Genomic DNA, 22,675 nt, shown 5'->3' with positions numbered 1-22,675 from the left:
GCAGGGTTATTACCCCCATTTCATGAACTGGAGAGTAGGCTTAGGGAGGTGAGTGACTTGCCCAAGGCCTCCCAGCTGGCATAATTGGCAGAGCCAGTGAGCTGGGCCTTTTGACCTGCAGTTGGCCCAGCTTTCCTGGCCCCCACTGCTGCTCAAAGGCAGGCTCTAGGAGCTCCTTCAAAATGCTGCACAAGCTCTGGACCTATGATTCTTCTTGGATTTTCCATTATGGTAATTTTTTAATACCACTTCTTCTCTCCATTTCCTCACTTCCAGGTTCATGCTTTTATCAAAAGATCTGATGCTGAAGAAGTGGATTTTGCAGGCTGGCTCTGCTCCACCATTGGCCTTAACCAGCCTAGCACACCAACCCATGTGGCTAGTATCTAAGCATTTGGGAAGCAGCAAAGAGCAAGTCACCTGCCCAGTGTCATGCCATTGCTTTTGGGCCTCTTTTTCATGCTTGACGCCAATCAGGCGTATTATTTCACCTATGACAAAGAACGAAGAACACAGCATGTGCCAAAATTCTACTCATGTCATTTTTACTCTTACTGTCTTTTTTCTTATTTACACTTGTTTCCCCTGAGTGGATTGGCTTTGTGCTTGGGGCATTTGTGTGTATGTTGATCAAAACACGTGCAATGCTGAATTACAGTGAAACTTTGGTGACTGTGGGTAGTTATTCCTACTGAAAACTGCACTGCTGTTCCCTCACCTTGACTAGCTGGCTGCCTTTGTTTTCAGGACTCTTTGACACTTGGTGGTACTTCATTTTTGCCGGGCGTTCCTTCTCTATTCAGTAGGGTGGAGGAGCCCTGTGAGATCCTTCACAAGCAGTGCATGTGAAGCATGCTTTGCTGCTATGAAAATAAGCATCAGAAAGTGTATATCGTGTTATTTTATTTTTTTTTTTTTGCTTTTGATATAGAATTCAGCAGTTTCCATCAAAATCTAGCCAGAGCCCTTCACTGCCATGATAGACTTCCCCAGTCTGTCTTCTGTGATGACTTGTAGACTTCTGGTTGTATTTCTATATTTATTTTTAAATATGCTGTGTGGGATATTTAGTGGTGTATGACTCTTTAAGTTTGAATTGATGTTTCTAAAATGGTGGTTATTTTGAATGTTACAAATGGATCAAGGCATTAAAATGTGTCAGATTTATCTTTTCCTGAATCCAAGTACTGATGCTATTGTTAAACAACAGTGTGTATGGTGCCTAAAAATTGTATGAAAATCCTTTTAACCATTTTAATCCAGATGTTTAACAAATCTAATCTCTTATTCTAATAAATATACTATCAAGTTTAAAAATATATATAAAAGATTTTTCTACTTTTGTGATGTTTTCTCTAGTACATAAGAATTAAACAACTTAGACAAGCATTACAGTGAGAGAAAAGGTACAGACAGGAAGGGGCCTGGAAGGCAGACATGCTACACAAAGACCAAGTTCAGTGTTACGGACTAATGGGGCTTCCCCTAATTCCAGTCCTAGAATTAGTCAAAACTATTGAGACTTTGTCCAACTCTTTATCACTAAACACCCGTTATCTGTGGATCTTCCAACCTGAAGAGCTCCTGTCTATTTCTTACACAGTGTACCTCAGAGATACTGCAGTGTTGGTTCCAGACCACCACAATAAAGTGACTATCACAATAAAGTGAGTCACATGAATTTTTTAGTTTCCCACTGCATATAAAAGTTATGTTTATAATATACTATAGTCTATTAAGTGTGGAATAGCATTGTCTAAAAATCACAATGTATATACCTTAATTAAAATGTGACACTGACACTAAGTGAGCACATGCTGTTGGAAAAATGGTGCAGATAGACTTGCTTGACACAGGGTTGCCACAAACCTTCAATTTGTAAAAAATGTAGTATTTGTGAAGCTTGATAAAATGAGGTATGCCTGTACCTATTTAGAAAAGTGAAAAGCAGCAGCGTGGGGTTGGGATGGGAACAAATATGAAGAAAAAAAAATCCCCAAACACTTCCCACAGAACCTTTCTCATTTTCTATAACAAAGAAGTGACCTAGGGCCTGGGATGGGTGGTTGGGCCGTGCCTGGCTGGTGTGGGAGCCACTGCCCTAGGACAGTCAGTCACATGCTGTTATGCTATTCTGAGCAGTCTTCTTCCCCTTTCCATAGTCACACTTAACCACACACTTTCTGGAGAGGAGGAATGTGCCCAGTGCAGGCTTGGCCATGCTTGTAAGGTGACAGAGAAGTCAGAGAAAACAAAGCCACATCCCAGCTGGTCACTGGTGTCCTTTCCTTCTTTGAAAGGTGACTTTTGAAACTATAGGTACATGTGAGGCTACCTGACCAGCACCTCACCTCTTCCCTCATTTTCTTCTTTGAAAGGACAATTTATAGAAAACCAAAGCCAACATACATATTTAGGAAGAAAAGGCCTACTGCATTTTCAGATTAAAGCCAGGATTTTAAAAACTGGTCAGTGTTGTATATACTGCTATCTTAAGCTAGTAAATAATTTTTCTCACCATGAGGCTAACAGCTGTCCTAAGTCAACAGTCTGACTTTGTAAGTTGTCAACATATAAACATTCAGGCCAAGGTTTAAGACCCCCACCCTCCTCACACTCTCTTTTGCTAACAACAGAGAAGATGGAAACAACTAATGAGAGCATGTCTCATTAAAATGAGCAAACTGCTTTCTTAGGAGGAAGGAATGGCGTTATCTTCTAAAATGTTTTCCTGTTGTGTGCTCTTTTTTTTGAGGGGGGGTGTTAAATTCTCTTTCATATCCAAAGACTGCATTTTAAGAGACAAAGATGTATTTCCAGTAATTTTTACCAAGCATGATCTTGTTCTCAAGAAGGATGTTCCCTGCATCATTCTTGCAGTGTATTGAGTTCCCTGTACCAAACTCCTTCCTCAAGCTTCCTCTTACAGAGACATCAATAACAGATTTTTAAATATCTCATTAGCACCCCACAACCTGTGAAATTGCTAGAGCAGATGTGAACAGTCTCAGTTTTCAGATGGAAAGGTGAGAGTTACAAGGAGGTGAGAGGGCCAAGTTTTCCAGCTCTTAAAAACCCAACTCATACTTTAGACCCCAAAAGGGTGTACCTTGATGCTTTTTGTTCAGGAAGTATCTCACATTGTATTTTCTAAGAAACACACTCATTTAAACTTTCAGCTACCTCCTGTAAAAGGAGCTCAAAATAACTTTAATGAAAACTTGATTTTAAAATGTGTCCATGTTCTCTTCTGGAACAGTTACATAAAAAGTTCTGCTTGAAGGAGTCTTTTGCATTTTGTTTGGCTTTTCTGTTACTTGGGTAGGACAAATGAATTTCTTAAAATTAAGCAACCACTTACTTAACTATATTCAGTGGAAAAAGAAATGAGTCTCAACTTCAAATACCAAGTTTTAACAACTCTTATTCTGTAGCTGTCATCTCTTTATTATAAAAGTCAAATCTCCCAAGCAAAGCAATTTCTTAATGACATATTTCCTTTCTAAAGCCAGAAATGGGTTTTAAACCATCCCCTTGTATTTTTTCACCAGAGGAGGAACTGATCCTTTTCTCTGTTGGTATCTGGAAACCAGCTAGCTCCATGACCAGTTTTTAACTATAATTTATTTCCAAGCACATTTCACTACACTATCTCAAGCTAGATGTGATGACAACTACACAAAGCAGACTATAATGGGCACCGTATTGCAATGCCACTGAGGCCAGCAACAGCTTGTACTCTCAAGTGACCCTCTGTCCTCTGCCCTGCGTGTCAGCTTTCTCTCTCCTAGACTGTGGCTTTGCTGTGTTCACAAGTTTTCAAAGGCATGCAAACCGTCTTTAATGGATTTCTTAAAAGAGGCATTGTTGGATGGAAAGGTTGACTTGTATTTAAACTCTGCCCTTTTTGCAAATGCCAGACTTTCTCAATAGTATTTCAGAGGAAGTTTTGTCTGTTTTGATTACAATTACTAAGTGACTAGATTACAGACACAGCACCACCCCTAATTGCTCAATGCTAAGTCACTGCATCTTTGATTTTCTGCATATCACCAATTTTTAAAACATTTTAAAGCTTGAGGTATTCATAGAGTCATTTTTACAACTAGATATCCTTCTATAAGAGTTCTTGCTTCCCTTTCAAGTAGGCCTTAGGGTCCATGCCAGGAAGATTTCTTTGGAGAGGGAAAGTTTGTAAGACTTAGAAATTTAATTTGTCTAACAAACCCTGGCTTTTCCACCCTTTCAGGAATCTGATTCTTCCTCTTCCTCCTCCTCCTCTTCTAGAGCATGGCTCCGTGTGCTCAATTCAAGTGCAGTTTGGTTGATTGATGCTTCATTGTCTACATGCACCAACATCTGTTGTAACCAAGGACATTACAGATCAGTAGAAGTACATTGGACTCAAAGCAAGAAATTCTTAAAAATGTTTTAAAATCAAATCTTCATCTAAACTATTCATGACTCTCAAGAATTGGACCTAAGAGGTATGGCCATGTTCCTATTTCTCAATCCCTACCCCTGCTGCCAAAATGGGGGGTGGGGGTGTGGGGGTGTGGGTGTAGTGTACATGCCCCAGATACGATAGAATGTTACCCGATTTACAAACATGGTTCTTGTAGAAAGTGCGAAGAGAATTATTCAAATACAGTATATTTAGAAAGAATGTGACTGACTGACTGACTTGAGGATGTTTATTAAGAGAAGGATACGCCAAGGAAGAGAACTTTTTTTTTTTTTGGCACTGTGCTTTTAGTTGAAGCTACACACTATTTTCTAACCCCAAGGTTACTTATCATTCACAAAGCAGCAGGAGTTTTGAAACATCTCTACAAAGATCACACTCTCTCTGGGTTCCTCAGGATAACTAGAGGATGGATGATTAAGAGGGTGAGGCAAAATATTAGTAATTAATTAATTAAGGGTTATTGTTCCCTGCCAAAAACATTAGTGTAGAATAGTTGATTTTTTTAACTAGAAAAGTAATTCTTATCAGCACTTCCCAAGTGGACTTTGCATTCTCTCCTTAGGCCTACACTTGATTAAACTTACATCTTGTGATGGTTCAGGAGCAAGTTGAGAAGACATCTCATCCCCTCTTCTAGAACTAATCATTGACTGAAGGGCCAACTCTTCAACCTAAAAAAGGGGAGTTAAGAACATTTTCCGTATTATTTCACTGTGCTACAGAAGTGGGTAAAAATTACTGACTGTGCTAGGAGATGACACCACGAGAAGAAGTGAAAATAGCTGTATTTTCTGCACTGCTCTAGTGGGAAGGGCTGGGCTCTTAAGCTTTCTCTGCCTTTTAAGGAAATAGGTAAAGAAAGCCTCCAGCCCCCATCACCCGGGGTGCACAGGTGTTCCCACTAAACCAAGGCTTCCAATCCCCAGCTCTTCCCTGGACAAATGTGTTGAACAACCCAGGTGTCCTCAGGCTTCCCAGCAGGCCTGATTTCCTTGGCTCAGGCTTGTCTGCCCAATGATGAGATAGCAAATGCAGGAAAAATGGAAGATGTTTCCTGGAGCGTAGGAGTATCTGTGCTCTTAGAGGCATCATCAACACTCCCATATTAGGTACTTGTACAGGTACAGTGGTGAAATTAGAACATTAAATGTGTGCCATTACAAATGCCCTGAAGTAATACTCTTCGTGGTACAACACTTTCCCGTTTACAAAGTGCTTTCATAACCTTCATCTAATTAGGATTTAAAGATCCTGAAGAAGGGTGCTGGACAACCATGATCATCTCACATGGGATGAAGGAAGCTCCTGTCCGCCTACAATTCCTACTGTCCTGGGAAGTGGCCCAGGTGGGCTAATGTTAAGGCCATGTACTCAGTAATAGCAGCTCAGGGAAGAATAGTGACCAGTAACTCTAGGCTTTGGGAGAAATTTCTTCCAGGGTCTTAGTGTGTTCCTTAGCAAAACGGGAAGAATGAGTCTCTGTTAGCTTTGCAATACTAATAATCTGTTTCAAGTGCCAATACAAGCAGTAAACGTTGTGGCGTTCAGGGGTAAGAGTTCGGTAGGCAGAAAAGGTCTACGCGACCTTAAGAGGTGGCATTTCCTCAGCTTGTGGGAATGAGGGTGGGAGTGTACTTGCCAAGTATATTAATTCCTGGGCCTCGTAATAGACGTGCAAGACTGAGAGGTGTAGGGCCCAATACTCTCATAAGCTACCTAGTGCTTCGAATACACAAGATTGTACACCAATAGATTAGTGCTACAACGGCGAGATGGGGAATGGGATAACAGGCACAGCAGTCCAGGTCCATCCAGGATGTTGGCTGAGAAGCCCAGGTGGGCACCCCGGAGCGCAAGGGTTCTCGTGGATCCCGACAGCTTGGGGAGCTAGGAGACGGCGCGAGCCGGGAGCTGGGGACGCGGGAGAGATAGTGGCATGGGCTGGATGGAGGAGCGGGTGAGGGCCACGGGATCACCTTGAGCCGGTTCAGCTGATCGTGCAGCGCTGCCTTCAACCGAAGCAACGTCTCCTCCTCCTTGCGCAGCTCCTGAAGCCGGCTCAGCATACTCCTTCCTAACGTCAGCCGCTCTCCGAGCAACACAGTCGGCCCGGACGCTCGGTGATGACGCAATCACCCACGCATTCCCGGAAACCGAAAAGCAGGGGCGGGTGGGGCCGGCTGCCATGTTGGGTAAGGACGACGAGCACTCTTCCGGCGTACGTTCTCTCTCGCCGCCCTACCGGAAGGTCCCTAAACTCGTTTCCAGGTGACAAATTTTAAAACTTAAGAAGTTACTCATAAGGATATTTCCTGAAGCAGAAGAAGTTGGAGCTGTAATTAACTTGGAACTAAATCTTAGACTGGGTTAGTATCTTTAGTCCAATAACCCATTTCCTCACTAGTGAAGAAAACGCAAAATGTTTCAAATGGTTGTTAAAACAGTACTCACTTGGTTGCACCTCCAGTGTGGTGGTCGAAAAGGCCACTTTAAATTCAAAAGCGGGGACCTAATTAACAGCATCTAGTACAAAGGAATGACACACAACTGCGTTTTAAGGAGAGGTTCTGCAAGGAAGGATTCCTGGGTGGGGGGGGGGGGGGACCGACAAGTGTGAAGAGGCCTGCACAGAACAACTAACTAAAAAGCGAGAAAGCAATCCTAGCAAATTGCAGAGATGTTACCTTAATATGCTGAGCGGCGATTTGATCCCGCAAATGTGGATGGCAACAGATCAGATCAGTGACAATGGCTGCCACTCAAGGCAGCCTGCCATGGGAAGCTATTTTGTCAGCCCAAGTGCAAAAGGGAGACCCCAGCATATACCAAAAGCAGAGTTAAAGGTTAATTCTAGGGTGATAAGATCTGCAGTGACAATTCTGATTCAGGACTGAAACTACCTGAAGCAATTTGGGGGCCTTTCTGTGATACCATATTCTATCAACATACTCACACACCCTATACTAAAAAATACAAAATGGTTTAAAAAATGGCTTCTGGTTTATCTTTTCACACCAGAAGCCAAAAGTTAAAATCCTGAGGGGACAAACCCCCATTAAGTATTAACAAGAAGGATCAACTTCTTACTACAGATGAACAATTCTGCCCCCTTGTGGTTACTTAAAATGTTAACTCTTCATGGGAGTTTTCTACCCAGTTCCCATGTTTTTTGGGCTAAATTTCAACAGCTTTTTTGTCACCTCTTTACCAAGGCAAGTCTTGTAACCATCTATTTCTGAAGACAGCTGGCATTATAAAATGGGTTTTATGTATGCGTTTTAGAGTTGCCCCTTCCCATTCAATTGCATGGATTCAGAATGTATGAATTTAAGCCTGCACTTTATACCAGCCTACAAAATGGAACAAAGAACTGGAATTACTGAGAACAAGATTTACACAAATCGTGTTTCTCACTGCCTTTTTCATCTGGTCTTTATTCAAAATAAGGTGTCCAATATAATTTGACTTTTATGGAATAAGCAATTTAAACAGCAGGCTTCTTTTCTTCTGTGGTAGGTTTCTTTTCTGCTGGCTTCTTGGTATCTGCAGCCTTCTTTCTCACCGAAAGCTTCTGCTTCTGTGGCTTCTTAACACCAGTAGCCTTCTTTCCTTTCTTCCCCACTACAGGCTTCTTGCCTGGAACCCCCTTCTCATCTGATTTGGCCTCTAGTGCTGCTGCAGCTTTATCCATCCTGAGTTTGTGCTGTAAAAAATTAGGAAATATGAATATTAAATATTTCTAGAAACTTTACTTACCAGTAATATAAAATCATCACTTACATTCCTAGCCTGGCGAAGAATGGTGTTTCGGCGCATAGTCTTTGCATAGGGATTCAGTTTCAACATGATTCTCAGGTTTTTCAGTGGGTTCTTCTTTAGAACTCGGCGATGAATCTTCTTGCTGTAAGAAGGTACATACTGTATTTGCATCACTGTAGAATACATTCTGCCAATCACATACACTTTCGAAATAACCAATAGTATAAGGATGGGAGGTGGACTTCAAGAACTATACTGTAATTGTCATAATTTTACCGTGGTGCTCGGAGGGCTCGTTGGATCTCTGGGCTTTTCAAGATTCTGCTAAGGTCTGTATTCATCATCTTGTGCATGGGAAGGCTGAAAGGAAAATGGATGCATACATTCCTGTTTCTCAAGTAACAGACTAAAGAACATGGTCCTCAACAGAAAACAGGTTTGGTTTTTTTTTTGTTTTTTAAATTTAAGCTCCCCCAAATTCAGTCAAAATTTCCCTTATATTGTGCGGACCCAATTAGGTAGAGTCTCACCTTTTCAGCATATTACCTCTGTACTAAGACAAAAGGTTCACAAAATACAATCATTACTTAGAAAACATGCAAACCAATTCTGAACGTAATTATCCACAGTATAAAAAGCATCTGTTCTGAGTATGAATCAATATGAAAAACTCACTTGTAGTTACTCTTGAGGGAAGCAGCTTTACGCCACGTGCCATACAGTTCATCTAACTTGCGGAAAGCACTTTCAGTCCAAATGCAGAAACGTCCCACATGCCCACCAGGAGCAAGTTTCAAAATATTCAGCTTGCTTACATTAAGCAGAGTAATTCCTTTTAAAAGAAAAGGAAAATTAAGGAGCCTGTATTTCAACAGAACACAAATATCTTTATGGTTTATGTGCTACATAGGGCATCTAATATAATTAGCATTTAAACCTGCTCAATTTTAACTTTGAGAAACCTTCAACCATCAACGGTGCCCTCATTCAGCCAATAATCAGAACTTCCACAAAATCATGTGTTTCAGAAACACGGACCATAAGGTGGAATCTCATCACAACAAAAGCTGAGTCAGCTTGCATAGCATGGGTGATAAAAACATCTAAACAGTATAAGAATTTACCAGGGATGTTTCTGAAGGCCTTAATGATACCATTGTCCTCATTATAGATGATGCATGGTCCCCTGCGCTGTATGCGACGACGGTTTCTCATTTTGCCCTTGCCAGCTCTCATTCGCTGAGAGGCATAGACCTACAAAGTGAAGAATACTTAGTATTGTAACATATGTTATACTAATATGACTCCTGCAGATCCTCAAAGCTAATAAATTCCACTTTACAGACAAAACCAAGGCACAAATAAGTTGCTCAAGGTTACACACACAGCCATATATCACAGTCAGGATTTAAACTCAATCAATCTGGCTCCTGAGTCCTTGCACTCTTATTCACTAAGGCTTAACTATATTGCTAAATCCTTCATGCTTATCTTTGGATGATCAAAATTATATGCATTCATTGAACCTACCTTTTTGATATCATTCCAGGCCTTAAGTTTCTTAAGAAGCAAAACAGCCTCCTTGGTCTTCTTGTAGCCTTCAACTTTATCTTCCACCACCAAAGGAAGTTCAGGAACTTCCTCAATGCGATGACCTGACAAAGCCAATCCAACACTTACCTGGTTACTCTGAAACTTGAAAAACTGGCAAACCATTTACACAAGATCTTATGCAGCTCACAAAAACACAGCAGTATATAATTTGCCAAGTCAGAATTTCCACAAATATCATGTTTTTCAGAAACACGGACCAATATAGTGGAATCTCATCATTTGGCAGTTGAAAAAGCTTACGAAGAAGTACCCATAGAGCCCTTAACAGCATCATTCAACAGGCATTTTGGGATGAGTACAATTTATGAAAGCAATTACAACACAGAGAGTTTCAGGTGAAAGAAAAAGGGAAATATTTTGTACCAGCCCCATGATAGAAATTATCACACACCTTTAGACATGACCAGCGCTGGTAAGGCTGAGGCAGCCAGGGCAGAGCAGATGGCATATCGCTTCTGTGTTGTGTTTACTCTACGGTGCCATCGACGCCATGTTTTGGTTGGTGCAAACATGCGACCTCCACGACACATCTATTTTCCCAGGTTAAGAATCACATTTCTCAAATCTTAGAATTAAAAAGTTATGTCTTCCCAGGGGAGTGAATCTCCCTGGCAACGTGGAATATGACTCCCGGGGAGGAATGCAGATCTGGCATCGTGGGATGGAGAACATCTTCTTGACCAAAGGGGATGTGAAAGGAAATGAAATAAGCTTCAGTAGCAGAGAGATTCCAAAAGGAGCCGAGAGGTCACTCTGGTGGGCACTCTTATGCACACTTTAGACAACCCTTTTTAGGTTCTAAAGAATTGGGGTAGCTGGTGGTGGATACCTGAAACTATCAAACTACAACCCAGAACCCATGAATCTCGAAGACAGTTGTATAAAAATGTAGCTTATGAGGGGTGACAATGGGATTGGGAAAGCCATAAGGACCACACTCCACTTTGTCCAGTTTATGGATGGACGAGTAGAAAAATAGGGGAAGGAAACAAACAGACAAAGGTACCCAGTGTTCTTTTTTACTTCAATTGCTCTTTTTCACTCTAATTATTATTCTTGTTATTTTTGTGTGTGTGCTAATGAAGGTGTCAGGGATTGATTTAGGTGATGAATGTACAACTACGTAATGGTACTGTGAACAATCGAAAGTACGATTTGTTTTGTATGAATGCGTGGTATGTGAATATATCTCAATAAAATGAAGATTAAAAGTTACCATGCCTGATAGTGAAAATTAAAAAAAAAAAAAAAAAAAAAGTTATGTCTTGCTCAGGAAGAATTTTCGTCAACCTTCTGTACCAGCTTAATGACAGCAGGCAACTGTCGCTGAGAACAGAGTAAGACGCAAATTACAACATCACTGCAAGCAAAGTTTTCTAATGTCAAAACTGCCCCTATTCTTTTCAAGAAAAAAGTTATGACAGAAAATTAAACACCTTCCAGATTCCAATCAGTCTAGAGCAATGTTTAATGTGATATTTAGCATCTGGACTGGTCGTCTAGCTTCTACATGACAACTGGGTCTAGGTAATGAAATAAAAAAAAGATACATTTCCAAAAGCACCCTGGCCAGATCGGTGAGTCCCACCGCCTCGAACTCTGGGGATTCGAGCCACAGCTCTGCCAGTGCCCCAAGACTCAGCACTGGTTTGATGACCTAAAATTAGGATAGGAAAACAAAAGTTTTAGTTACTCAATCATACCAATCTATGACTATTATGCATGGTAGCAAACAGCATCAGAACATCCAGGAAAATCACGTGGTTCAGAAACACGGACCAATGAAGTGTAATTTCATCACTACTGTAAAGCAGCCCCTGAAGTATCAGCTTGTAGAAGGATTTAAATCCATACCTGCTAACTCACTGACAGCATAGGGCTGTCTGTTGTTTTTGCGCAAGTTGGTGTGAACGAAGTTCACAATATCCGGTCTAATGGGAGCCTTGAACACAGCAGGCAAAGTAACATTTTTGCCAGATGACTCCCCCTTTTCAGAGTACACCGATATCAATGGACGAGCACACGCCTTCGGAAAAAGGAAAAAAGATATATGAGCAAGCAATGTTACCAGGAGTACACTCTTTTCAAGTGTGAATCATACCATTAAATACTCAGAGGACTAGTTTGGTGAGGTAGTAGCGAAAACACCAGTTTACACAAGGCTAACCTATCAGCACATCAACACATGATCTATAAACCTCAATAAATTCTTACACTTGAAAGTCACTTAGAATCTGCCACATAACTTATTATTTTCAGAGAATGGTTTATCACACAATGCTCAAAGGAAGCCTTACAAAGCACAACTCATACTGTAAGGTATCACAAGCTGTTCAACGTCAGTCATTACCTAATTTCTTTCACCCTCATCCCCCACTTGTCAGTAAATCTTGTCTACCAGGACTCTACTCATCCGAACTTCCATCCCTGCCTATCCCCACTAGTTCACCGAACCACTCCCTCTTCTCTAATTCCCTACGTTCACAGCACTCGCTACCATCGAACACGATACCATACTATGAACTGGCTGAGGATACAAACATTTCGGTGACATGGGATGTAACGATTTTTAAGCGAACAGGGCCGGGAAGCTTTTATAGAAATGATTCCTAAACTGGGTAGAGACAAGCGTTCCAAAATGAGAAAAATATAACAAGGACAGAAGAAAAAACAGAAATACAAATTAAATACCTTTTTTTAAAAAACAAAATCCGTCTTTCAAAACATAAAAATAATCTTTGCCAAGAAGCACCTGGAGATACAAATCAGTTTTAACTGACTCACCTTTCCCCTACTGTTCCATGTCCCTATTCGATCTTAACCCCAATTTTTTTTTTTTTTTTTTTTTTTTGTCTAACTGCAAAGCCTGAAGTTTTCAGCTGAACCGAGGATACCTAGGATCCAAGTTAAACTAGAATCCCAAAGGACCCTCTACGCCTGAGAACGACCCGGTGGCCTGGGCTGCTTCCAGAGGCCCTGTGCCGGGACTCCCACGTTGCCTCTAAAATGGCTGCCATATCGCCACACAACCCACCTCCCCACCAGAAGCAGATGCCTTTGGTCCTCATCTCCTTCCCCTCTTTGCTTTCCTTCCCGCAGACTTTATGCCCCGAACACCCAGTCTTCCCCTGCTGGGCTAGGATATGAAGCAACAAACCAGCCAGCAGAACCTACGCTCACCATGTCGGGGAGAGGAGAAGGCCACACTCCTCTCAACCCGGCGGCTCCCACAGGAAAAGGAAGTACTCACTACACCTTCTCTATATGTATCCTTCATCTCGTCCCCCACCCTACCCCGTCTCAGAACCAACCCGTAAGCACAAAATATCTCTCTAACATTCCAGATAAATAAAAAATAACGCACTGTTTATGTATATGTGTGGAACTTTGGTAATCGTTGTTTTTCGAAGTCAATAATAGTGCTTAGAAACGGGGGACTCCTTTTTGCAGAATAATCCGCGGGAGGGAGTGACAAAATGTTGCGAGACTAAACAACCTCCTCGCAACCATTAGAGTTATTTTAATTTTTTCCCGCAAGAATGGAATACCATTGGGATAGGAAAAATTGTTGTGTCCTCCAAAATAAAGTTTAGGTTTACGGACAAACGGAACTTATTAGCGAGGGAAAAGTAGTCCCGGCAGGGTGGGGTCATGACCCCGGACGTAGGCGGCCGGGCGCGTAGTTCAGTTTGGCGGTTTGGGACCTGTGCTGTGACAGACGAGGGATGTGGGCGCGATTGAATCGTGCGGCTGAGGAGTTATATGTTCGCCTTCTGCAGTGAGTCGTAGCCGGTTCCTACTGTGGCCGGGGTTCTAGGTTACCACTTCTTCCCTTGGGTATCCGGATCCCCGCCCCAGGCCTTTTGCTTCAGCCTTGGGGGTTAGGACTTTGCTGTTTCTGGGTGGCGCATATTTTATTGCCGCAGTCACCTTTCCTGTGGTCGGGGAGTTGAGGACAGGCTCCAGTCCTATCGAGAGCACGGGTGTGGATTTGGCGTCGTGGGGGCTTGTGTGCAGTCTCATTTAGCAGAAATATCTGTACGTTATCAAACGAGGTGGAACATGTTTTCCAAGAGGTGGTTTCTTCATTCTGATGATGCACACAACTTGTGATACGTAGAGGCCCCTCTAAACATGTGGAAAACTGGAAGCTGGTATCCATCACCTGTTGCCTTACCCTTGGAATATGTATGTGTGTGTGTGTGTGTGTGTGTGTATGTATAGATATGTATATATTTAAGATAGTTACCATATGAGCTACAATGGTACAATGTGATGGTGTGCTGGCTTTGAAAAGCACCTTTATTTATACTGTCCTCCAAGACTTCATTTTATTCTTAGAGTGAAATACAGAAGTTGTAACAAGGGAATTCCATCTAGTTATACGTTCTACCTGAAAATGCTTTCATTTAATCCATTGGTTTTCAAATTTGAGCGAGCATCAGTCACCTGGAGGCTTGTCAAAACGCAGATTGCTGGGCTGCACCTTCAGAGTTTCTGATTTTGTAGGTCTGAGGTGGGGCCTGAGTTTGACTTTCTAACAAATTCCTGGTGAAATTGATGCTACTGGTTTAGGGATTGCACTTTGAGTACCACTCATCTAATCTAACCCATTCATTTCTAAATGCTATACTTTTAGTTGTTTATCTTTTTTTTTTTAACTAGTAATGTCTTGGACATCATTTGATATGAAAGCCTGAAGACCTATCTCATTTTTAAGTGCTATATCTCATTTTTAACTGCTGTATGATAGTTCATTCTATGACTTATTAATGTTTATTTAACCAGTTGCCTATTGATTCTCCTACACAACTCAATTATATATATCCTTGCATTTCTCATTTATTTCACGGATGTTAGTTTTTCTCTTGTTTTGTAAGCACTAAAACTCTCTTTTCTCTTGTATCTGCTAAAATGCCTGTGTATCCAGCTATCTGTTGGAAATTTCCATATGGTAGCTCAAACTCAGTAAGTACTGATTTTTTAGAAATAGTTTATAAAAATTCAGGGAGAATAGGTGTTTCCATTTTAGCCATAGAATTCTAAGGCCGGGGACCCCTTAATAACTTGTGGTTACCCATTAATTCCGTAGTATGTCAGATTCCAGTCATTTTTACTTGCATGTGGTAAATCATATTTTTATATTAATTGGTGATGTGTTTGAAAAGAAAGAAGAGTGGAGGCAGGCAAACTAATTTCCTAATGCCTCTGAGAAGCAGTTGTACCCAATTGTTGGCAGTAGTCTACTAATCACCACAGGTGTCTTTTTTTTTTTTAATGTCCTAATATTCCTATTTTGCTTTTTTCCCCTCTCTCTATCCATGCCTCAGGACTTTTGTTAATACCAGAATATTTTGTTGTTGTTGTTTTTTTCCCTTTTTCCACTGGTGTTATCCAGAGATAAAATGATAACTAATCCCTTAATTTAAATAATGGAACAGATACTGTAGCTCTATTTTTCACACATGGTTCTGCATTTCAGGGAATTTAATGAAGAAAAGAAAGGAATCTGCAAAGAGCCATTTATATATGAGGTATAAACACTTCATTTGAATTTTAAGCACAACTCAATAATCCTAAAATTCTGGGTTTTTAAAAGTCAAGTTTATTGAGGTTAATTTCATATAGTAAAACTCATGCTTTTGAGGTACAGTTCTAGGAGTTTTGACAGATGTATTCAGTTATGAAACCACCCCCATGATCAAGATATAGGACATTTGTATCATATCCAAAAATTTCCTCCTCTCTCTCTGTAGTCAACCCTTTCCCCCAATCCCAGCCCCCAGCAACCACTGATCTGTTTTCTGTCTGTATAGTTTTGTCCTCTATAATGTCATGTAAATAAAATCATACAATATTGTTTTAATTTCCTGGCTGCTAAAGCAAATGCCATGCAATTGGTTGCCTTAAACAAAAGGAACTTATTGGCTCACAGTTTTGAGGTTAGGAGAAGTGCAAAATCAAGTATCATCAATGAGATGCTTTCTTCCAGAAGACTCTGGTGTTCTGGGTGGGACTGGCTGTCAGTGATCCCTGGTCCTTGGCCCTTCTGGCACATGGTAATGCACATGGTGGCATCCTGTCCTGGCTTCTTGGTTCCATTGACTTCCTGCATCTGGCTGCCTCCTGTGGCTTTCTCTCTCTGTGGCCTTCCCTAGAAGGCCTTCAGTTATAGAATTAAGATCCATCCTGATTCATTTGGGTTATACCTTAACTGAAGTGACCTCCTCAAAGGGTTTCATTTACAACAGTTCACACCCACAGAAATGGATTATGTTTAAGAACATGTTTTTAAGATAGTTCTAAATGATGACAAATATGTAACTTTTTGAGCCTAACTTCTTCCACTTAGTTTAATGCATTTCAGATTTACCTATATTGTTACATCTATCAATAGTTCATTCCTTTTTATTGCTTAGTAGCATTCAATTATATGCATATACTACAGTTTGGTTATCACTTTACTGCTTGAGGGACATTTGGGTTATTTCCAGTTTTTGATGATTGTGGATAAAGCTGCTATAAATGTTCATATACAGATTATATGTATGAACTTCAGTTTTCATTTTTCTTGGGTGAATACCTAGGAATGGGATTGCCAAGTCATGGGGTAAATGTATATTTAATTTGATAAGAACCTGCCAAACTATTTTCCAATGTGGCTGCACCATTTTGCAACAATATATGAGAGTTGTAGTTGTTCCACATCCTCACCAGCACTTGTTATTGCCAGTTTTTATTTTAGTTATTCTAGTAAATGTCCTAAAATTGTTTTTATTCATGTTATGTGGACCAGTTAGTAAATATCCTACCAGGTTTTCTTCTCAAGGATGATTTTTATACATAATTCTGTATCTGGAAGTTGTATTATTTACTTGGTAATTGTACTAGAAATAATTAGACAAATGTTCTATTTTTTTTTTCATTCTTGATAGCCTTTTTTTCTTTTATTGTGATTGTTCACATACCATACAGTTATCCAAAGAGCCAAAGTTGTACAATCAGTTGCCCACAGTACCATCATACAGCTGTGCATCCATCACCACAATTAATTTTTGTTCAATTTTTAGAACATTTTAATTACACCTGAAAAGAAATAAAGACAAAGAAGAAGAAGAAGAAAAAAAAGGAAACTTAAATCCTCCCATATCCCTAACCACCTCCCCTCCATTGTTGGCTTGTAGTATTGGTGTAGTACATTTGTTACTGTTTATGAAAGAACGTTGAAATACTACTAACTGTAGAATATAGCTTGCAATAAGTATATATTTTTTTCTCTATATGCCCCTCTATTATTAACTTCTAGTTGTAGTGTCATACATTTGTTCTGGTTCATGAAAGAGGTTTCTAATATTTGTACAGTTAATCTCGGACATTGCACACCACAAGGTTTACTGTTTTATACATTCCCATCTTTTAACCTCCAACTTTCCTTCTGGTGACATACATGATTCTGAGCTTCCCCTTTCCATCACATTCACGCACCATTCACCACTGTTAGTTATTCTCACAACATGCTAACATCACCTCTCTTCATTTCCAAACATTTAAGTTCATCCTAGTTGAACATTCTGCTCATACTAAGCAACCACTCCCCATTCTTTAGCCTTGTTCTGTATCTTGGTAACTTATATTTCTTGTCTATGAGTTTACATATTATAATTAGTTCCTATCAGTGAGACCCTGCAATATTTGTCCTTATGCGTCTGGCTTATTTCACTCAGAATATTGCCCTTGAGGTTTTGTCATCAACCCATTTTTTTTTAATATGGTTTTGTTCACTCACCATACATTCCATCCCAAGTAAATAATCGATGGTTTTCTGCATGGTCATACATTTATGTGTTCACCACCTTCACCATTATCTATATAAGAGCATCTACATTTCTTCCACAGGGCAGGAGGGAGAGTCAAAGAAGGTAGAGAAGCAAAAGAAAGAGGAAAAAAAAAGACAGCTAGGAAGCAGCAAAAGGAAAAATAACCTTAAATCAAAGTAGGATAAAGAATCAGACAATACCACCAATGTCAAGTGTCTAACATGCCTCCCCTATCCCCCCCTCTTATCTGCATTCACCTTGGTATATCACCTTTGTTACATTAAAGGAAGCATAATACAATGATTCTGTTAGTTACAGTCTCTAGTTTATGCTGATTGCATCCCTCCCCCAATGCCTCCCCATTTTTAACACCTTGCAAGGTTGACATTTGCTTGTTCTCCCTCGTAAAACAACATACTTGTACATTTTATCACAATTGTTGGATACTCTAGATTTCACCAAGTTACACAGTCCCAGTCTTTATCTTTCCTCCTTTCTTGTGGTGTCTCACATGCTCCCCACCTTCCTCTCTCAACCGTATTCGGTTGAGAGTATATTGCCCTCAAGGTTTCGTCATCAACCCTTTTTTTTTTTTAAGATGGTTTTGTTCACACACCATACATTCCATCCTAAGTAAACAGTCGATGTTTCCCTGTATAGTCACATATTTATGTGTTCACCACCCTCACCACTATCTATATAAGGACATCTACATTTCTTCCACAAAGCAGGAGGAAGAATCAAAGAAGGTAGAAAGGCAAAAGAAAAAAGAAAGAGGAAGAAAAAAAAAACATGACAGCTAGGAAGCAGCAAAAGGAAAGATAACCTTGGATCAAAGTAGAATAAAGAGTCAGACAGCATCACCAATCCGAGAGTCTCTCACCCCTCCCCTATGCCCCCCTCTTATCTGCATTTACCTTGGTATATTGTCTTTGTTACATTAAAGGAAGCATAATACAATGATTCTGTTATAGTCTCTGGTTTATGTTAATTGTATTTTTCCCCCAATACCTCCCTATTTTTAACACCTTACAAGGTTGACATTTGTCTCTTCTCCCTCATGAAAAAACATATTTGTACATTTTATCACAATTGTTGAACACTCTAGTTTTCACTGAGTTATACAGTCCCAGTCTTTATCGTTCCTCTTTTCTTCTGGTGTCCCACATGCTCCTAACCTTCCTCTGTCAACCATATTCATAGTTATCTTTGTTCAGTGTACTTACATTGCTGTTCTACCATCACCCAAAATTGTGTTCCAAACCTCTCACTCCTGTCTTTTCCTATCAGTCTGTAGTACTCCCTTTAGTATTTCCTGTAGGGCAGGTATCTTGTTCACAAACTCTCTCATTGTCTGTTTGTTAGAGAATATTTTGAACTCTCCCTCATATTTGAAGAACAGTTTTGCTGGATATAGGATTCTTGGTTGGTGGTTTTTCTCTTTCAGTATCTTAAATATATCACACCACTTCCTTCTTGCCTCCATGGTTTCTGCTGAGAAATCCACACATGGTCTTACTAAGCTTCCTTTGTATGCGATGGATCACTTTTCTCTTGCTGCTTTCAGGATTCTCTCTTTATCTTTGACATTTAATAATCTGATTATTAGTGTCTTGGCATAGGCCTATTCAGATCTATTCTGTTTGGAGTACGCTGCACTTCCTGGATCTGTAATTTTATGTCTTTCACAAGAGATGGGAAATTTTCATTGATTATTTTGTCTATTATTGCTTCTGCCCCTTTTCCCTTCTCTTCTTCTGGGACACCAATGATATGTACATTCTTGTATTTCATTTTGTCCTTAAGTTCCCAGAGACGTTGCTCATATTTTCCCATTCTTTTCTCTATCTGTTCTTTTGTGTGTAGGCTTTCAGGTGCCTTGTTCTCCAGTTCTTAAACGTTTTCTTCTGCCTCTTGAGATCTGCTGTTGTATGTTTCCATTGTGTCTTTCGTCTCTTGTGTTGTGCCTTTCATTTCCATAGATTCTGCCAGTTGTTTTTTTGAACTTTTGATTTCTGCCTTATGTATGCCCAGTGTTTTCTTTATAGCCTTTATCTCTTTTGCCATATCTTCTCTAAACTTTTTGAATTGAGTTAGTATTAGTTGTTTAAATTCCTATATCTCAGTTGAAGTGTAAGTTTGTTCCTTTGACTGGGCCATAACTTTGTTTTTCTTAGTATAGGTTATAGTTTTTATTGTCTAGGCATCTGACCTCCTTGGTCACCCCAGTCAGGTTTTCCCAGATGAGAACAGGCTCAGGTCCCAGAAGGAGGAAATATTCAGTATCAGGTTTCCCTGATGGTGTGTCTTAGAGGATTGACACACCTTGTGCTTTTCTGCCCAGCAGGTGGCGTCTGTCAGCCTGTTACTCTAGACTGGTGTAAGGAGGTGTGGCCCATGGCTGTTTTCTCCCAGTCTCTGGGGTCTGGTTCTGAATGGGAGGTGGGTAGTAGGGCTGGGCCCCACCTCTTTCCTCTTGGGAAGCTGTGCCCCCTAGAGAGAGGTCATTTGCATATAAATAGATTCTTTGTTTCTCTGACTCTGCTATCTCCACCCTTGACTGGGTCAGAGTGCTGCGAGTTTAAAATGGCTGAGGCTTTCTCTACTATAGAGCACTGCAAGCCAAAAATGGTTGAGGCTTTCTCCGCTGAGCTGCCCAGGTTGAGAGAGAGAGAAAGGGACAGAAAGCCCCCTTTCAGGGTCAGTCTGTGGCCCCCAGATTCACCCATTGGCCAGAGATAGCACCTGATCCTTTGGGCTCCCCGTCCCAAGACACATATGTCCCCTGACTCTCCAAGTTCAGTCGTCACCAAAAGCCTCTGTCTGCTTGTTGAGGATTCACAGTCTGTATTGAACTGGGGTTAACATTAAAACCCCAGTTGGAGCTGGGCTGAGGTATATTCGCTTGTTCAGAGAGTGCTGCTCTCTAGCACCGCAAGGCTTCTGTGAGGGAGGGGCTCTTGGCTCTCACCTCGGGTTTGCAGTTTTTACTCACAGATTTTATGCTGTGATCTCAGGCATTCCTCCCACTTCAGGTTGGTGTATGATGAGTGGACAGTCACGTTTGTCTCCCCCCAGTTATTCCAGGTTATTTACTAGTTGTTCCTGTTGTTTATTAGCTGTTCCAGGGGAACTAACTAGCTTCCACTCCTCTCTATGCTGCCATCTTAGCTCTCAAGCTTCTTGATAGTCTTTTGATCTCTAAAAATTTGGGGAACAGGTAAATTCTGCTCTTATTCCCTATTGAATGTAAAGGTAATGTGGTTATGTGTCATACTGTTTCTTGACAGATTTGATCAAAGTCATCTGACTAGTTGCTTTCTTACCTTATTGCTTCATGTGGGTTGCACTTGAAGTCATGGAACTCAGTTGAAGATGATGTTTCCACATGGTGTTGGACAGTTGTTTGATCAAGGATGTAGGAGTTCAGGTGCCTACCTGCTGTGTCAGTTCTGTCCATATCATGACTTTCCAGTTACATTTTTAAACACAGTGTGCCTTTCAGCCTTGAAAATTAAATTTTAAAGTTTAATTACTTTCCAATTTTATGGTATTTATGAAAACTAACAATTGACTTCAAGAATTTCATTTAATTTCTTAGAATAATAAATTATAGAATAGTTTAGAGATTGTCCTTTTCCCCTTTACTAGAGAATTAAGGTGTAATGTAAGTTATTTATTGAGTATATAATACATACTAAGTGTTCCACAGGTAAACTCCACAAAGTTGTGGAGAAAAAAACCTACATCCATGAAACAATTAGCAAACTGAAATGAATTACATGTTAAAAGATATATAAGGTGGGGGGGAAATAGTCATAAATGATAAAGGTGAATATCTTTAATATATAAAAAGCTCTTAAAAATCAGTAAGGAAAAAAGGTCAAATACCATAATAGAATAAGTAATCACAGAAAGAAAAACACAAATATAATTTTCACTTATCATCTGAATTCTTGCTATTGGTACCAGAAATTTAAGAACCTACTAGATTAAAATAGTATAGTATTCCTTGCTCTCTGAACTTGATTACAAATGCTTCAATATCCAAATTAAGAAATCAAATAGATTAGAGACTGTTCACCTTGATTAGTGATCAAACAAATGATAATTAAAACAATAATATACTATTTTTTGCTATGAGATAGTAAAAATAAACAATGAAAATATTCAGTATATTGACATAAATGATGGGAATGTAAATGTATAGATATGAACATATTGGAGAGGCAATTTGGCATTGTCACTGTGATTTTATGTATTCATCTTAAGAGAGTAATTCAAGGACTTGATAATTCAAGTCCATTTTCAATTGTTTATTATAGTGAATAATTGGAAACTACCAAAATGTTGAACAATATGGAATTAAATATATGGTGGTAGAGTCATGGTACAAGACTGTCAAAAAATATTTAATGTTATGGAATGCGTTTCCTGGTATTAAACTGTTAGAATGCCCTGTTTTTAGTAAATAAAATCCTGTCTAGATATCCAAATAACAGATGCAATTCAATTTAAATAGATTGGTTTATATGCCTGGAAAAAGATCTAGAAGAATATACACCAACCAGGCTAATAACAGTAGTAATTATCCCAGGGTAGTAGAATTACAGATGATTTTTTTTTTTAATTTCTTTTAGCTGTCTTTATTTTTAAACTTTTCTACAGTAAATATGTATTGCACTTGCAATTGAAAAAAATATATACAGTTCCTAAAACTGATTAAAAGTTCTAAATTTCATAGTACAATTAGAAGAAAGGATAGTATTTAGTAAAGTGCGAATTTTGTGACACATAACAGTAAATGTAATGTGATTAGAGGAAGGCGGTGTCAGTGTGATCCTAATCAAAAGAAGGCTTCACAAGTCAGCTTTCACTTTCAGTGGCCCTTGAAGCATGGGTAGAATATAGATAGAAGAGCTAGATTTTCTATACATGGGCAAAGAATAAATAAAATCTTAATTTTAAAACATTATGTCATGTTTAAATTCTCTTTTCTAGTCACTTGCATAGAACT

The 22,675-nt window shown here is 39.8% G+C and overlaps 4 protein-coding genes and 4 non-coding genes across 13 annotated transcripts in view; 2 read left to right on the top strand and 6 right to left on the bottom strand.

Moving 5' to 3' along the window:
* MAP2K1 (mitogen-activated protein kinase kinase 1) overlaps nt 1–1,321 on the top strand; it is a 100,754-nt gene extending 99,433 nt beyond the window's left edge. The window contains exon 11 of the mRNA XM_037833625.1: nt 277–1,321. Within this exon, the coding sequence (XP_037689553.1) occupies nt 277–390 (114 nt within the window). The 3' untranslated portion in view covers nt 391–1,321. The remainder of the gene's footprint in view (nt 1–276) is intronic.
* Nucleotides 1,322–3,426: 2,105 nt separating this feature from the next.
* On the bottom strand, nt 3,427–6,600 carry SNAPC5 (small nuclear RNA activating complex polypeptide 5). Its single transcript, XM_037833627.1, has 3 exons — nt 6,445–6,600; nt 5,053–5,139; nt 3,427–4,359 (listed from the first exon to the last, which is right to left on the bottom strand). The coding sequence occupies exons 1-3, from the start codon at nt 6,532–6,534 to the stop codon at nt 4,246–4,248; spliced, it is 291 nt and encodes a 96-aa protein (XP_037689555.1). The 5' UTR covers nt 6,535–6,600; the 3' UTR covers nt 3,427–4,245.
* Nucleotides 6,601–7,872: 1,272 nt separating this feature from the next.
* Nucleotides 7,873–13,081, bottom strand: RPL4 (ribosomal protein L4; the record flags this gene model as incomplete). The annotated part of the gene is made up of 10 exons (XM_037835084.1): nt 7,873–8,171; nt 8,249–8,369; nt 8,504–8,587; nt 8,903–9,059; nt 9,352–9,481; nt 9,758–9,882; nt 10,233–10,371; nt 11,392–11,498; nt 11,696–11,867; nt 13,022–13,081. Coding segments are annotated over 10 exons (1,314 nt in total), but the record flags the coding sequence as incomplete, so codon positions are not given.
* On the bottom strand, nt 9,222–9,291 carry LOC119533570. The gene has a single exon (XR_005216694.1). It is a non-coding gene; the product is annotated as a small nucleolar RNA SNORD18 (small nucleolar RNA).
* Nucleotides 9,994–10,065, bottom strand: LOC119533571. The gene has a single exon (XR_005216695.1). It is a non-coding gene; the product is annotated as a small nucleolar RNA SNORD18 (small nucleolar RNA).
* On the bottom strand, nt 11,108–11,206 carry LOC119533658. The gene has a single exon (XR_005216778.1). It is a non-coding gene; the product is annotated as a small nucleolar RNA SNORD16 (small nucleolar RNA).
* LOC119533572 lies at nt 11,576–11,647 on the bottom strand. Its single transcript, XR_005216696.1, has one exon. It is a non-coding gene; the product is annotated as a small nucleolar RNA SNORD18 (small nucleolar RNA).
* Nucleotides 13,082–13,551: 470 nt separating the features above from the next.
* ZWILCH (zwilch kinetochore protein) overlaps nt 13,552–22,675 on the top strand; it is a 64,121-nt gene continuing 54,997 nt past the window's right edge. For 5 of the 6 annotated variants that reach the window (XR_005216436.1, XM_037833616.1, XM_037833615.1 and 2 more), the window contains exons 1-2: nt 13,552–13,619; nt 15,324–15,375. Coding sequence is in view for 4 of the 6 variants with exons in the window: in XM_037833616.1 (XP_037689544.1) it covers nt 13,567–13,619; nt 15,324–15,375 (105 nt within the window). In the remaining 2 variants the exon portion in view is untranslated. The remainder of the gene's footprint in view (nt 13,620–15,323; nt 15,376–22,675) is intronic. The other variant, XM_037833617.1, reaches the window with a different exon arrangement.

Source organism: Choloepus didactylus, chromosome 4 (assembly GCF_015220235.1).
Source record: "Choloepus didactylus isolate mChoDid1 chromosome 4, mChoDid1.pri, whole genome shotgun sequence".
NCBI classification, from domain to species: Eukaryota; Metazoa; Chordata; class Mammalia; order Pilosa; family Megalonychidae; genus Choloepus; species Choloepus didactylus.
This window is presented reverse-complemented; position numbering and strand designations above follow the sequence as displayed.